We start from the raw sequence: 17,553 nt of genomic DNA, 5'->3' as shown, positions 1-17,553 counted from the left end.
TTGTATAAATGCAGGATTCTGTTTAAATATAATTATTTTTTGGTACTTGATTATAGAGATACTATTTTACCATTTTTGTCCAAGGAATCATTTTTTTAAACTAGGATGATTAGAATAATTATATCATACAAAAAAGTGTTAGAAAAAAATAAAAATTAGCATGTTTCAAATGGTCGTATGGACTTTCTGATGACTGTTATAGAGTTGCTACGCTTCCTAGATCTTTCCTAACTGATTCAGTAATCATCATGCAAAGTTTAAAATCTATAGAACAATTTAACATGGCTAGATAAAAGAAACGAGCTTACGGTCGTACAGACCCTAATCATAGAAAAGCTTCGCCTTAAAAAATAGACACATATTTTTCAGAATGCATGATGAAATATTCTACTGCAATTGTTGTTAATTTTATTTGGTAATTTATTACATCGTGTATTTTTTTTTGGGGGGGGGGGGAGTGGGTCTAATGAAAAGTTTTATTATAATAGGATTTACAAACGTTAGCTCTCAGAAAATATAGGATTTTTCTTTATACAGATTGTATATTTCACGAAAGCAATAAAATGTGTCAAAAAATTGCGGTGGGAAATTTTAGTTTTTAACATGAAAATTTCTAATAAATTAGCATTGTTGCGTTGCTTTGGAATTTTTATGGAAAAACGGCATATGTTTGGTTGTGTGTACTTTATATAACTTTTAAAGATAGAGGACAATGGGCTGTTTAATGCACCAGTTCCCAAAGTTTTTTAATAACATTTTCTTGTTCGTTGGCATAAAAACTTTGGGGACTTTAGTAAATTTTGATTGTTTGGTTGATTAAGTTGAGTGTTCGAACGTTTCTACCACTAATTTTAATGTTTAGTTTGTCCATCTGTAGAATAGATGGACAAAGAGTTATTGCCAGTGCAAGTTCCTCATCTGCTACAGCTTCGGTAAGGAATTGTTTTGTAAGTACAGCTTTGAAACCGATGAATATCCGCTGGATTAGACCCGGTTCGCCGCCATACTGAAAAATCATGTTTAGCATCGTTTTAGACAATTTTACACTAATATTAAAATGAAAAATCGGGGCTAACAAAACTGATTTTAAACTTATATTTTTTCATTTTATTACCTGCGGAAATATGATACATAAATATATATTAACCATCTCTATCATTGTACTGAAAGGGAGCACAATAATAGCTTAAAACCACTACTTTATCTTGTTGAAGATTCCCTAAAATGGAGAACTTAATCGGATTATATTAGAATAATATCTGCACTTCTATTTGAAGACATCAAGCAATTAAATTTAAAAAATGTATATTCTTTTTCCAACTTTCTATCCTAATGAAATGAGACGTATTTAAGACGTAAACTAATTTTGCCTAACCACTAAAAAAAGGGGCCCTTTCCAAGAGATTTAATTTCAGGGAGGGAGAGACAATGAAATTTAAATTATACACGTACCCCTGTTATATATATTATACTTATAATTAGATAATGATTGGGTTGTACATAATAGTAGTGTTCAACTTTTTCGACCAATAATTCTAATCTACCAAGATTAGGATAATTGGTTGGTATATTATACTAGAGTTGGCTCGATATAATTATCTCCCTATTGGCTAGTTTTCTATATGCATATCTATTTCTCAATAAATCTATTTTCCTCACCCGGCATTACTATCTAAAAGAAAGTAAATATTTAATAATTTAAATGATTTTTAAAAGATTTTTTTAAATTATATTTTTTTCTTTACATTACCATCACCAAAGGGTTAATGATGATGATTACAATTTTAGTTTAATATTTGAACACACAAAATGTCGCCACAATCGAATTCTTTTAAAACATAGTTTTCTTAAATTTATCATATTATAAATTTAAATTTTCTTTTTTTATGATTAAAAATTAAATACATCAATATAAGGTAAATAGCAACATGAAATGAAAAAAATGAATTTATTTTTAATAAAGTAAAATAATGGGTCTTATCGTTTTGGGCAATGAGAGTTTATTATGGATTATTGGAGCACTATGAGTTTTAATCATATATTCCTTGGAAAACTTGAGCTCGTTTATAGACATTTATTTCCTATATAGATCTGACATGGATCTTGAAGCAATTAAGCAGGCCGTTTTGTACATGTTAAAAATTGGAAGATTTCATTAAATAAAAGTAATCGCAAATATACTTAGTAAATAACGTATTTTGTCCCTTAAGATCTCTGTTTAAATGATTGTATGATTTGTATACAATGTGCGTTGAATATTTGTGGTTGGTTGGTGCTTTCCCACAAAGAGGTTGTCGAGCACTGAACCCCCTCCCTTTTTAGAGAAAATTTTAAAAAAGGGGGGCTGGTAGTTTTTTTTTCATCTGCAGCATCAATAAAAAAACTAACCAAAATAGAAAAGGGATAAATATCAGAGGTGGATTCTTAAAAAAAAATTGCCCCACTAATTGCTTAGTGGGGCAAAATTATTTTCGTGAAAAATCCACCAAAATCACATTAAAAATCTACAAAAATTAAACAAAATCATATGTTAATAACCCTTCTATTATTTTGTTAAATTTTTGTAGATTTTTGATGTGATTTTGGTGGATTTTTCACGAAAACAATTTTGCCCCACTAAGCGATTAGTTTTAAGAATCCACCTCAGTACTCTACAAGGCACTTTGAGGGAAAACGCAGCTTTTTAAAAAGATATTATAAAGCTTTCACTCTCTCAATATGTCAAAAATTAAGTCATACAAATGACCAAGGATGGGCCAGTATACATTGTAATTGACAAATGGTGAATTGTATTATGGCTATCATAGGTCAATTGTATTGTATGACGTCAGTTATAAGTTGTTTCATCCTACTTTCTTAATTAGATTTATATTTTAGGCAGGATCCTCATCAAGCAGCATCAGGTATATACCATATAATTGTTCAAGCATTTTTCTGTTTTTCATAATTTATTTAAACTAACTAAAATTTGGGTATTCTGTACGTCTGTTAATAACGCAGAAGTACGATTTTTCTCTCAATGCCATTGACAAATTTTTCACAAGCAACTCTTTATCCTATTCAATTATATTAAGCAGCGTAAAATAAGTCTTTTTTGCGCATTTATGGGCACTGCGATAATATTGTTCATTATAGAGTAATGGTTGGTCCAGATTATTTAAAGCCTTTCTTTTGTGCATGAATAATCTACTTGTGTCATAGTTTGGCCGTTAGCAGCAAAGTTTAAAGCTAATATATTTTTGGAGATAATATTTACCAGAAACATTTCACCGTGAACTAGATCCTAATTTTAAGACAGCGTAAAGTGGCACCAAAATAATGACGTCATACAATATAGTATGGTTGAGATAGATTTATAACTGTTAAAAGTGCTTACAATAAAGTTGACAAATGAGAGGCCAGTATACACTGTAATTGACCAATAGTAAAATTTATAGTGGCCTCTAATCGGTTATTTTTCGTATGACGTCATATTTTTTGGTGCAACTTTACGCTGTTTCACTAATTTTTAAATTTAAGTTCCAGTTCTGGCGGGAGCTCTGCAAGATCTAGTTCCTCAAGTTTGAGTCTGAGCTTTGGCTCATCCAGCTCTTCTAGCTCTTCCAGCTCTGGTTCTACAGATCCGTAAGTATTTTATTATACGCAATTGTAGTGTAACACCTAGTGGTTGTTTCAGGAAGTTTAAATATGACGTCAATTTGGCCTACCACTGCACTGGTCAATTAAAATGTATACTGGACTGCCATTAGTAATTATTATTATTTGTATTAAATGACGTAATTTTTATAGGCACTATAAGAGCTTCTTGGTTCAGCGGTTACCGAAGGATAGACAGACAGACATCGTTTTACTTTGTATTATAGATTACGAGAAAGGAAGGAAAAGAAGAAAACATTAGTTAATTGAAATTCCTTCCCTTACTTTATCAGAGCCCCCCAAAAAATAAGTTAGTTTTTAGTCAACACAACATAACTGTATTTATCTAACCACAAAATAAGGCTTATCATGAGATTGAAGAAGCCTTTTCAGACAGGGAGTAAGGGAGGGGACAATGGGCAATTAATTCAATTTAAGAGTTTTTGAAGAAAGGCCATGAAATCCAGAATAATCCAGAAATTTTGGTGGAAATTGTAAAGTGATTGTTAATTAAATCTAGAAAACCATAAACTAAGAAAAAAGTTCCAAGAAAAAAAGCAATCATTAGATTACCAGTATTACAGACTGACATAACCATTCTGTAATTAATTACTAGAAAAATATCCCTGGAACTCTCCAGATGACAGGGAAAGAGAAAAGAGATTTGGGGGCAAGTGATGTGAACACGGAAAAAAGGGGCAGGCAGGCATGTAGGGTAACTGCTAGCTGTCTTGGCAAGAATATGAACCGCACGCCTTCCTGCCCCTTTTTATCCTCTTTATTTCCCCCACCTCCCTTCTCCATTTCCCTTTTCGTCTACTTTAAAAAAGGAGGTGGGGAAGAAGGGAGTGAAATAGAGTATGGGAGGGGGGCTGTGTATTTATATTTAAACTACTCTCTGTCTGCAAAACTATATATATTCAAAACTAACACAGCAAGTAGCGGCATTTCTTGCGCAAGTACCCAAACTCAGTCAGAAACTGCTAAATTCTTGCACATTCCCTTTAAGCCAGTACCCAAAGTCTGAGACTCCTAAAAATTGAATATTCGATCCATTGTCCCCTCCCTTACTCCCTGCTTTTCAGAGGTTTTACATATCAGATAAACAGCTTTACATTTTTCAAATACATCTCAAAAATTAATTTTTTTAGGTCTTTTCTAGAAGATATATTTACTGGTATCTTTAATATTTTTGTTGGAGGACGCCAGCAACCTGCCAGAAGAAACAATGCTGGTAGACGCCAGCAACCTACCAGAAGAAACAATGCACAACTAAGGTCAGGAAGTAGGAATAGAAATACACGAAGAAGGTAAGGCCTTCATTAAGGTCAATTTTGCTCGTTTTATACATTATTCAAAAACATACAGCTTTAACTTTTCCACTAATAAAACCTCAAGGACCTCTAACACAATGGCGTCCAAAAAGTTTGTCATTCTGAAATTTTTTTGTTGGCTGAAAGTATTACAAAATAATTTCCAGTTATTATATGTAGCCATCAAAGTAGTAGGATGTATGTGTATCTGTCTAAAGAAAAATTGCATATTTTGGCCATTTTTGTTAGGACTTTTCTAGCTTTTAGCTTTCAAGGATCCTAAAGTAATTTTTATACGCGCGTTCCAACTGTTCTGAAAATCTGTCAAACATTCTCACATATAAACTTTAGTACCTTTGCTATTAAAATTGAATGTAATTGAAGTTAAGGCCTTTATTATGAAAATAATACAAATTTTAAGCCATTTTAAATTTGTATAGGAATGGTTGTTCCAATCCAAGACAATGTAGAAACAACAGGGGACAGTAAGTTATTCTTAATCCTATTATATAAAGTATCAAGCTTTTTGTCTCTAGCGAAGGATCTTGCTAACTGCTGCATTGACGTGGTTCTCCTTAACATTGAAGCTTCTTATAGTTCCAGGGAAGGTTTTATATGGGAGGTATATTCACCCTCCCAATTAAAATTCCCCTCTTAAAAAAATACTTTTTCCCCTTTTTTTCAAATCATATTATAAAAGGTAGGGGGTCAAATTTTCCCCTTCCCACATTAAGTTCCCTTAGAGACTTTTAGGGGCGTAGCCGCTAGTATTATAAATAATATCAATAAAATTTAGCAGCTATTTTGGTTTAATGGTTTGTCTGTATGTCCGTCCCTTTTATCCTACAAGATCGGAGGGAAGTAAACAAAAATGACTTTTTTTGATCTATAGTCAGAATTTTTTTCTGAAAAAAGGTTACCACTCAGAAATTTTAGACCTCTACCTAATATAGGAGTTGATATAATAAAGTTTATAACATACACCTTCCCCCCTCCTCCCCCCCCACGTCTGATAAGGTCCGTCTCAAGGCCTGATCTTTTAGTCTTAAATATACAACATTGTTTTTGTGCGATCCATACATTTTTTGCATGTATTTTTCTTTAAGGTGCTGCAACTTGGTAAGGCGAGGAAGACGACTTGTATGTCCCAGCAACTGCAAGGGTAGAAGAGATGTCATAGGAGATATCCTTACTTTACTTGGATAGAAACTAGAACTTTTTTCAATGCATTAAACATAAATTCTTACCTCTAATAACGCTTAACTTCGATCATAAAAATTGTTTGGAGTTTAGATATTTGAAATTTATCCGAAAATCGAAAACTTAAATTATATCAAAAAAATAAGAATATAACACGACTGTCTAACTCATTTTGGATAAATTTTGCTTCAAACAGAATTTATTTAAAGTAAAACCAGTAAAATTTACAAAGTCTAAGTCAAGAAAATCATTGATACATATTTTTTTGTATCTGATTTAATTATTTCTAACAATGCAATCATAATGTATATTATATAGAATATCTAGGTGTATCTTTCTGTTTAAAAAAAGCATATAAAAACTATTAACGATTCAAATTACATATTTACCATAATTATCCATGGTATGTTAATCACGGAGGGAGGGGACATTGGACTGTAAATAATTCAGATCTAATAGCTTAAATTTTATTACCACGTTATCTTATTCGTTGGATCAAAAGCTTTGCAAACTTTTATTAGATTGTGATTTATTCCAAACTAGTATTGCCCAATTTTTCAATCAATGATTTTAATCTTTAAGAGGATCAATTTTGTTTATCATCCTTTGAGATTTACATCAATTTATCGTCCAATGTCTTATCCCTTAGGATCCCTGTATATTATCATAATAGCTACACTTAATACCTAATATTTAGGTTCGTGGTATTGAAATTCTTTAAATATAATTTTTCTAACCACTTTCAGAATATAAAGAATGTACAAAAATGGCGCTGCTGTTCTTGTCTGGTAAGTTTTTATAAATTTTATAAGTTACTTCGTCAGTCTGTCTGTTCATCAGCCCGTCTGTAACTCTATGTCCATCTAACTATCTCTTTCTCTTAATCACTATATCTTTGCTATATGGATACAAATTTGACCTTGTTCAAATTCTTAAACGATAAATTATAGGGTAGAAATTATAACAATATAATTTTTTAGTATGCTGTTTTCTTGCGTCATCGGCCAAGAATCATTAGAAGATGATGTTGTAGATTCTGAACTTCCCAGGTACAAAATTATTTTGCATACATTTCTTCCTCTAATTTGTAGAATAAAATAACATCAAATTCTTGAATTAGCTATAGACAGATAGACAGATAGTCATCCTCTACTTATATACTTGCGAATGCGCCCCAATTTTATATTTTAATTTTAAAAAGAAAAAGAAAAGAAATTTAAATGTTATTTTTGTTACAGGGGGGGGGGGATTTTTTAGGGGCAATTTCTCTTGGGATGGTGGTAGTACCTCCCCAAAAATAATTATAAACCTTCTCAGGACAGAAACACAGAGATTCTTTTACTTTATTATAAAGATAAGGATGAAATAAAATAATAAAAATATTTTGTTTTTGTAGCCAAAGATCTGGAAGGTCCTTCCATGAGTTTGATTACAACTATGATGACTTTGACTACAAGTAAGTTATATTTATTTACTTTCCCGGTATGACTTCAAAACCGCTGGATCATAACCGGGTCTGAGCTATACTTAAAAGTAATGTAACATTTCATAGACAATTTTCTACGAATAATAAAATGAAAAATTATTATAGATATATTTTACTTATGACAAAAAAAATAGAACCTATTATTTTTTCGACCCATAACTTTAATCTATAAAAGGTGAATTTTGTTGATCACTATTGGGTGTGTGATGTACATCTATTTATCTTAGTATCCCTTAATGTTTACGGATTAGCGTATATTGATATTACTTGTCAATTCAAACTAGAAATGTCCAAACTTCTTAACCAATATTTTAATTATACGATTATTATTAGTTTGTGTAAGTCCGGGCAGATTCAACAGACAACCAGACTTTTTGGAAAAATTCAGAGGTAATTTTAAATCAATTTATTGGGGCTTTCACACAAAGCCCCTTGTTGAGCACTTAAAACCCTTCCCCTCCTTTTTAAAAAGATTGAAAAGAACGTTTTCGTTTGTTTGTTTATTACATTAGTTAAGTTAGGTTATTTTGGGCTCTGGGTAGTCCCGCAGGGTTAAGCCACCTGCATAGGTTAGGAATTTCTATTATTTAAAATATATGGGGTGGTTTACTATTGATAACAAGCAATTTGTATAAAATTAAAAACACCAGATATTTAACCTACAAGGTTTCGTGATTTTTCTTATTCTACAACATTTCCATAATTTTATCAACTTTCTTCATAAATTTGCAATCAGTGATAACAAAACTAGAATTAATCATGCAATTTGTAATTTTACCATCCGCGGATAGCTGTCTATGATACGACGCGTTATAATAACTATTTTTATTTGTAGGTCCTGTCATGACTTCCCAAATGTTCTAGGCTTCCTAGGATTTGGCAGAAACAATAACAACAAGGTAATATTAGGGTTGGGCCGGAAACTTTTTTGGCCGAATACCGGATACCGGATATCCGGCTGATTACTAATGCCGGATATCCAGTTCCGGCCGGATATCTGACAATTTACCCGATATCCGGCCGGATAACCAGATATCCGGAAATTTTCCCGATATACGGCCGGATAACCAGATATCCGGCGTCAAAAATCAGCCGGATATCATGTAACCGGATAGTTTAAATATCCGGTATTCGGCCGGATATTGAAAATGGCCGGATTTCCGGCCGGATAACCTACCAGACCGGATATCCGGCCCAACCCTAGGTAATATTAAACAGATTACAAAGATCGAGTTGACTGACAATGTAAGAAAGTTTTAAAAGTACATGACCACTGAAATACTACTCCTTAAATTAAAAAGCAATTGGGATTTTTTTGTGTATTTACAAAATAATCCTTATATAAAAGTAACAGGATCTGCGTCTGTCTGTACCGAATTATTCTTGTAACCGCTGAACTGATATGGTTCTCTTTTTCAATGTAGCTTTTCATAGGTCATGGGAAATTTTATGACTAATATGGGGGAGGGGACTCCTCCCCTGGAATTTTTTAAAGAATCTTTCTTGTTAAAACTATAATAAAAAAATAGGGGGTCGAATTTACCCACCACTTCAAGTTACCCTAGAGGGCTCTAGGAGCATTTCCGCTAGTACTGTAATAAAATAATATGTTAATTTATTTTCAGTCCAAGTCCTCCAGTCAACAGCCAAGAGCAAAATCTATCCAAAGGTAAGAAAATGATGCCACGGGCGTGCAGAATATATTATTTGAAAGGAGTGGGGGGTAAAGTTATCCAAAAAGTTTACTCTCCGCACATCTTTAAATTACCTCTCAGACAAGAAATTGAAGATGGGAAGTTTTTCGTGTTTGATTTAACTTTTTAATGTAAAATTATAAAGAAAATACAGTGTAGGACAAAGACGTTGAAATTTTTTATTTTAGGGTGGGGATAAAATTAAGGTTTTCAAAGGATATTTTTACGTCCTTGTATAGGACCTATTAAAACAGTGAAACCGTTAGAAAGATCTTTTAGTACAGACATTCTATCTCTTTTAGATTTGCTTAGTCTTTAAAACATCAATTTTTCTAGATCCGGTTGCTCAAATCCTCGCCAATGTAGAAACAGCAAAGGCCAGTAAGTAAATTTGAGATTATTATTTAACAAGAAAATCAGACAGTATAACAAACAAACATTACCTTGTAGAGTAATTCAGGTTATAAATGTAAACAAAATTGTACTTATATTTGTTGCAAAATTTACAAATTAATGTTTAGGAAATTAATTAAATTTTTAGGGCTTGATTAAAGAAATATGTTTCGCTCTTAACTTTATACCTTGTCGTCCTTGGAATAAAAATGAATAATTGGTCCAAAAATAGGATAAATATACCTAATATATATAAGAATTGTTAATAAAGTTTTAACCATCAACATGTTTCAATTGATTTATACATGTTTCACGGACTTTTTGTTAATGATTATAAAGTTGCCACCCTTTGTGATTTTAAAAGTATATAATTAAATATACAAATGATAAAAACAATTTTAAATTTATGATATTATGTTCCTAAAAAGTTTGTTAATTTTAGATGCTGTAACATGGTAAAGCGCGGAAGACAATTTCGGTGTCCTGATAACTGTGGTGGTATTCTTTCTATATTTGGAAGAAAGTAAAAAAGATCTCAAAAACAGCAACATTTCTTGCTGAAGAAGACATGAAATCAAAATTTATTTTATCGCCACAAGCACCTGAAGTATAATTGGTACACTTTCATAGAAGCAGATTATAGTGCCTATTAATAAATGACGTCATACAATACAAATTTCCAATGATAGACCAATATACATTTTACTTTTGGTAAATTACAATATTTAATGGCCTACAATTGGTCATTTGTATTGTATGACATAATTAATTAGGTATGACATAAATTTTTTTATTAGGCACTATAAGCTGCTTTACTTTCATGTATTTTTTAAGCGATGCTTTTCCATAATTAGATTGGTTCATGTTATAGTGTCACAAAGTCGCAAAAGGGATATTAATGGGCATTAAACAATTTTTGGTCGTTGTGAAAATATAGCATAAACTAAAGTTTATTATATAAAGAAAAAAAATTTAAAAAACATAACATACCATTTTATCACATATATAATAATTACTGGTCACTTTTTGCTGTTAAATTCCAATTCAAAATTATTTTTTAGTTTAATTCTTATTTTTTTTTATTTTGTTAAATTTGCTTATTTTTTTATGTCGTCATCCATGTTTATTTATTTTAATTTGTTTAGAAAAATGATTTTTTGTCTTTATTTTTAATATGAAAAATAGAATCATAGAAAGAAAACGAAGTAGCGGGTTTGGTTGTATTTTTACAGTAGCTTTTCTCCTATTTCTAGCCCCCACGGGAAGCCCTAATCCTGCGGGGTAATCATTAAGATTTTCCAAACCTAAAAAAAATAACCCATCAAAAGCTACTATGAAAATACGACGAACCGAAAACAGTAATAGTGTCTGACTGATTATGACGTAACAAAAAAAATTAGCCAATGAGAGGCCACTATAAATTTTACCATTGGTCAATAACGGCCTCTCATTGGCTAATTTTTTTTGTTACGTCATAATCAGTCAGACACTATTACTGTGTTCCGACGAACCCCGCTACTTCGTTTTTTTTCCATGATCCGAAAAAATGTTATGAATTAGTTAATTTTTCCTAATGCCAAAAAACAAAATCTCTAATGACCATTTAATTTTATATACGTAAAATTGTAAAATAAAGTTAATACTTTTGGTTAGTTTTATTATGCATATGTCAAATTTTTAACTATTTTGCATAGCATAAATTTCTAGTGTGGTTTCATAGAAATTTTGCCGCGGATACGAAAATGAAAGAATGATTGATTATTGATTAATTCCATTTTTGTTAGCCCCGAGGTTCCAAAGGCTAACACACAATGATTGGGCCATTTTTTATAATGACTTCGTTCAAAATAATTATGAAACTAACACTAGACATGTTGTTTTATTATGGTTCAAAATTAGTTTGTATGAATTGAATTCAGAGCCGAAAAAAAAAATATTAAAGTAAAATCTTTAAGAAAAGAAATGAAAAAAATGTCTTGCCAACCTAAATTTTCAAAATAAATTTTTTTGATGAATTCGTTAAATATCATTGTAATTTATATGTATTATGTTATATTAAAGAAAATTTTGAATAAAAAAATATAAAATATTGTTTGATATATATTATATATATTTGCGTTTAGAATTGTAAGTCTATTTCTAGTAAGTCTATTGGACCAGGGAGGAGGGGACCTTGGGCTATTTATTATACCAGTCCTTAAAGTTTTATACTAACGTTTTCTTATTTCTTAGCTTAACAACTTTGAGGACTTTTAGTGAATTTTGATATTAGTTGGTTCACTAAGTTAACTGTCCAAACATTTCAACCACTAACTTATCACTTCAGTAGGGGTACTTTTGTGTATCATCATTGCAGATGTACATCAATTTATAGGCTATTGACTTATCTCTTCATAACCCTGCTATTGGACTATTTGGAATAAAAGCAATAACCTTGTATTATACCCAAGACTATGATGAAAAATATGATAAAATATATCTGTTAACATTGAACACGTTAAAGTTAGGCACGTACGTCCGTATGTTACACCGTCATAACAAAAATGTTCTGTAACAAAGAGAGAATAAATGGCTCTGAAGGCTAAGGTAGACATGTCTAGCTGGGAAGTGTCTTTAGATCAGGGGACTGATCAAGGGAGTTTAATTTGCAAGGTTTCGAGATTTTATTCTAAGATGCGACATATAGACAAACATATGCCCAGGTCGACTGATTTTTTCTGTAGGTCAACCTAATCAAGTACAACCCACAAATACCTTTATATCAGCGGTCAACCTAAAGCTTCGACCTAAAATTTCCAGAGGTTGACCTTTGTTTTTTTTGTGAACTGGGCTATAGTACGATATTGAATAGCTACCCTTCAAATAAACATGGGATGATGTGACATATAGATGGATATAGTTAGACATGGAGTAGCTACCCTACAAATAAACATGATATAATATGACATATAGATGGATATAGTAAGACATGGAGTAGCTACCCTACAAATAAACATGGAATGTTATGACATATAGATGGATATAGTTAGACATTGAGTAGCTACCCTACAAATAAACATGGTATGATGTGACATATAGATAGATACAGTAAGACATGGAGTAGCTACCCTACAAAAAAACATGGGATGTTATGACATATAGAAAGATATAGTAAGACATGGAGTAGCTACCCTACAAATAAACATGGTATGATGTGACTTATAGATGGATATAGTTAGACATGGAGTAGCTGCCCTACAAATATACATGGTATGATGTGACATATAGATGGATATAGTTAGACATGGAGTAGCTACCCTACAAATAAACATGGGATGATGTGACTTATAGATGGATATAGTTAGACATGGAGTAGCTACCCTACAAATAAACATTGGATGATAAAACATATAGGGATATAGTAAGACATGGAGTAGCTACCCTACAAATAAACATGGGATGATGTGACTTATAGATGGATATAGTTAGACATGGAGTAGCTGCCCTACAAATATACATGGTATGATGTGACATATAGAAAGATTTAGTTAGACATGGAGTAGCTACTCTACAAATAAACATGGGATGTTATGACATATAGGGATATAGTTAGACATGGAGTAGCTACCCTACAAATAAACATGGAATGATGTGACATATAAATAATATATAGTTAGACATGGAGTAGCTACCCTACAAATAAACATAGAATGATGTGACATATAGATAATATATAGTTAGACATGGAGTAGCTACCCTACAAATAAACATGGGATGTTATGACATATAGATAGATATAGTTAGACATGGAGTAGCTACCCTACAAATAAACATGGTATGATGTGACATATAGATGGATATAGTTAGACATGGAGTAGCTACCCTACAAATAAACATGGGATGATATGACATATAGGGATATAGTAAGACATGGAGTAGCTACCCTACAAATAAACATGGTATGATGTGACATATAGATCAACTGAAAATAGTTGCCGAATGTGTACGCAGTTTCCTGGGTGTTTCCTCATCCTAGCTCAATATTTACTACTAGCTACAAATCTTCAAACTTCCCTTAAAAAAATCAAAATTTGAATGTATAAACGATTTATACATTATACATTTGAATTTTTTAAATTTTGATTTTTTTTTTGAAGTTTAAAGCTTTTTTAGCTAGTAGTAAATATTGAGCTAGGATAAGGAAACACTCAGGAAACTGCGTACACATTCGGCAACTATTTTCAGTTGATCGACATATAGATAGATATAGTTAGACATGGAATAGCTACCCTACAAATAAACATGGTATGATGTGATATATAGATAGATATAGTTAAACATAGAGTAGCTACCCTACAAATAAACATGGGATGATGTGACATATAGATAGATATAGTTAGACATTGAGTAGCTACCCTACAAATAAACATGGGATGTTATGACATATAGATAGATATAGTTAGACATGGAGTAGCTAACAAATAAACATGGTATGATGTGACCTATAGATAGATATACATAGGTATACATGGGGTAGCTACCCTACAAATAAACATGGTATGATGTGACATATAGATAGATATAGTAAGACATGGAGTAGCTACCCTACAAATAAACATGGGATGTTATGACATATAGATAGATATAGTTAGACATGGAGTAGCTAACCTACAAATAAACATGGTATGATGTGACATATAGATGGATATAGTTAGACATGGAGTAGCTACTCTACAAATAAACATGGGAAGATAAAAAGAATGAAGAGAGAAAAAAAAATGAAATTGTAAAATGAATGAAAACGAGAACATTAATTTTAACACCCAAAAGAACAAGGGTGTCAAAACAAACAAAACAATTTTTATGAAAAAAAATAATACGCTTAAATAAATTGAGAACTTTTAAAAAAATAAATTATAGCATATTCAATATATGTACACTTGAGCTAGAACTCTAAAAATAATTGATTTCCATGGTCCTACCTAAATAAAATAGCCTAAAACCTATATGAAGCTTCAATAAAAAAGGAGAATACAATCTGTTCAGTAGTTATTGAGAGCTTGATCTTCAGACATAATAATTTTACAACTTTATATAATAGGATAATCTTATACCCTCTATCTTTACGGTTTTGTCTAAGAAACAAAACTGGCAATCTAAAGTCTTTTCTAACAATGACACCAAGAAAAATGATTAATTTTTTCTCAAATGAAAACTGTGAAATTTTATATGATGATAACATTTAATCAAGAGGAAAATAATATTACATATATAAGTTTACATAGAAAAATTAAATCACGAAAATAAATTTTTATTTTACACCTACTAAGTAGCAGGAACCCTATTATCTATAATACAAAGTAGAACGATGTCTGTCTGTCCGTCTGTCCGTCTGACCGTCTGTCCGTCCGTCTGTCTGTCTGTCCCTTAAGATCTCGGTAACCACTGAACCGATCGGATTCTACTCTTCAGGGTATCTACCTATTGGTCCTGTGGTGGTTTTAAGCTATTTTCTCGGGGGGTGGGACACCCCCAACCCCCCCAAAAACCAAAAAATCCCCCCCCATTTTTTTTTTTTTTTTTTTTTTTTTTTTTTTTGAAGGAGATTTCCATGGTCCTTTATGGTCTCTCGCAATAATTTTTTTTTATCACCTCTTGGGCAAAGCCCCTAGAGGCTAGGGGCGAAGCCGCTAGTATCCATATAATAAAGTAACAGGATGTCTGTCAGTCTTGGAGATGCGATCCTCAATTTTCAAATTCTTTGAACGTACATATAAGACTTTTACAGAAATGCTTCGCATCAAAAGCTATCTATCTATGCTTGATATAAAGTCAACACTTTATAGAGCAGATTATGAATATTTGATTGACGTGTGCCCCGCAATTATCCAGTAGCAATCAGGCGCAAGACACAATTACTTTAGCTAGGCCCAAGGCAATATTTGTATCCTTTTATGCATTCATAGGCCTATCTCTACCTATATGACACCATATATGGGTAACGCTAGCCTATTCATGGTAATTTGTATGTGATTTGCTAATAGTATATGTTTATTAAAGACATTATGTTTATTGTTAAAGTAATCATGTAAATAATCAGTACAAATATGTATGCCTACAACCATGCCTGATTTACGTCACATATTAACACACAGACATTTAATTGTACAGACAAACACTAAGATCCTGGTCCAAAGCTAATGTTATAGCATGTACCTCTTAAATTTAGTTAGTTATTTATTGACTCTCCTACCATCAACTTCTCTTTCTGGCTTTAAAAGGTAATGACTTAGTTGTTTGGCATGCATTGTAGTTTAAATTTAGGCCCCTTAGTACTTAGCATGAATTGAGCTTAGGCCTTATGTTAGAATTCTAACACTTGGCACAATTCACTGCTTGGGACTTAGGGCACATTTCTGTCCTACTCTACTTATGATTTTAACACTTATCCTGTAAATATTTTCATACTTAACTTATGCACTTGTAATATAAATACACTTTATAAAAACACTTTCCTTCCTTAATACTTAATATACTTATATAATTCTAATCGAATATCAAAACCAACCATTTATTCTTAGATTAAAGCAACATAATACTTCGCGTGGGTCTTTTGTTGAGCTTCCACCAGCTCAACCAAATTCGTATTGTACTTGTGGGAATAAAGGGTTAAGCATTCTAAACAAACGAACCGACGATGAGAATGTCTATGTGTACTGCAGTAAAAGTAGGTTTTAGTAGTACTCATAGAAGAGCAGTCTCCATACCTAAATTTGGACAAACGCCCCATTCGCACACACAATGGTGCAACTTACCGGTTGTATCTTGGAAAATTTTACTTCATAAATTTTTTTTTCTTTTTTTTTCCTTACCGTACCCGAACCGCCTAAGGCAGGTATTTTTACCAAAATCGAATAATTGTAGTTATGGCAAAATCGGATTTTCCAAAACCTGTGAAACTATTTGAGAGCAAGGTTAGGACTATGAGGCGTTTGAAGAGATAGGGACTGAAAGGCACGACACAAATGCAATTGAGAGCCTCGTGTATGAGCAGTTGCACTAGCTGACACTCTAGAGGCCCTAGAGAATGCTAGCATATTTGTGGCCATTGGTCGCCGCCCTATAAGGACACTCGCACTGGTTGACACTCTAGAGGCCCTAGAGAATACCAGCACACCGGCACCTCCATGTCTGCCTCTCTTTAGTAAAACACTTGAGTTGGAATAATCTATGATCGAGCTATGTGCAAAGTTTTGATTTTCGGACTTAGCCAGATTTTTGAGATTTAGGAGTTGTGCTAGGTGGCGGAGTATATATATAAATCTTCGGACTTAGTATGATTCTTACTTATTCGGAAATTCTCTAAGTGTTGAAATACTTGAATCTTTGATACTTAAACCAGAACTTATTAAGAATCAAGCATGGAGTAACTTTTCATTTATAAGCTATCAAAATACTATTTGTAAAGGACCATTTTGAACTGTCTTATTAAATGAAAACTTAGGAGCAAATCTTATAGAACACGGGAAACGCTGTTAGTTGGGATACATATTGTCTTTGGAGCCATGTTTCTGAAACAATATGCCGAAAGCAGTTAGTACTCTTGAGTCGTAGTAAAGGGCCAAAAGATTATTACAAACTTGTAGCATTTATACTCAAGTTAAATTGTACTAATACTTTGGTACCGTTAGAACCGATTTTCTGAGATCTGCACTTACTTATACATGCATAGGTCTTATATTCCTAATGTAATTCTGATTTATATGCGGATGTATCAAAATAACTATTTTCTCCAAAGTTTTAAGTTAAACAAAATATTTCAAAGTCTCAAAGATATTCTCAACATCGATCG

General features: G+C 32.1%; 2 protein-coding genes across 3 annotated transcripts; both read left to right on the top strand.

The window, feature by feature from the left end:
* The first annotated feature begins 292 nt into the window (after positions 1–292).
* On the top strand, positions 293–6,906 carry LOC145326063 (uncharacterized). Of its 2 annotated transcripts, none has more exons than XM_080169158.1 (7): positions 293–415; positions 863–932; positions 2,878–2,903; positions 3,520–3,624; positions 4,788–4,946; positions 5,390–5,434; positions 6,056–6,906. In XM_080169158.1, the coding sequence occupies exons 1-7, from the start codon at positions 375–377 to the stop codon at positions 6,153–6,155; spliced, it is 546 nt and encodes a 181-aa protein (XP_080025284.1). In that variant the 5' UTR covers positions 293–374; the 3' UTR covers positions 6,156–6,906. The 2 variants fall into 2 exon arrangements, with proteins under 2 accessions (XP_080025284.1, XP_080025285.1); XM_080169159.1 differs by having other exon boundaries at positions 322–415; positions 4,788–4,913.
* On the top strand, positions 6,818–10,389 carry LOC145326064 (uncharacterized). The gene is made up of 8 exons (XM_080169160.1): positions 6,818–6,937; positions 7,130–7,198; positions 7,546–7,605; positions 7,969–8,025; positions 8,471–8,534; positions 9,261–9,304; positions 9,666–9,710; positions 10,165–10,389. Exons 1-8 carry the CDS (start codon positions 6,906–6,908, stop codon positions 10,247–10,249), a joined length of 456 nt encoding a protein of 151 aa, XP_080025286.1. The 5' UTR covers positions 6,818–6,905; the 3' UTR covers positions 10,250–10,389.
* The last annotated feature ends 7,164 nt before the right edge of the window (positions 10,390–17,553 follow it).

This window comes from Acartia tonsa, chromosome 8, assembly GCF_053477335.1.
Source record: "Acartia tonsa isolate MP-2025a chromosome 8, ASM5347733v1, whole genome shotgun sequence".
Taxonomy (NCBI): domain Eukaryota; kingdom Metazoa; phylum Arthropoda; class Copepoda; order Calanoida; family Acartiidae; genus Acartia; species Acartia tonsa.
The sequence above is the reverse complement of the archived record's forward strand: the minus strand, read 5'-3'. Positions and strand labels throughout refer to the sequence as shown.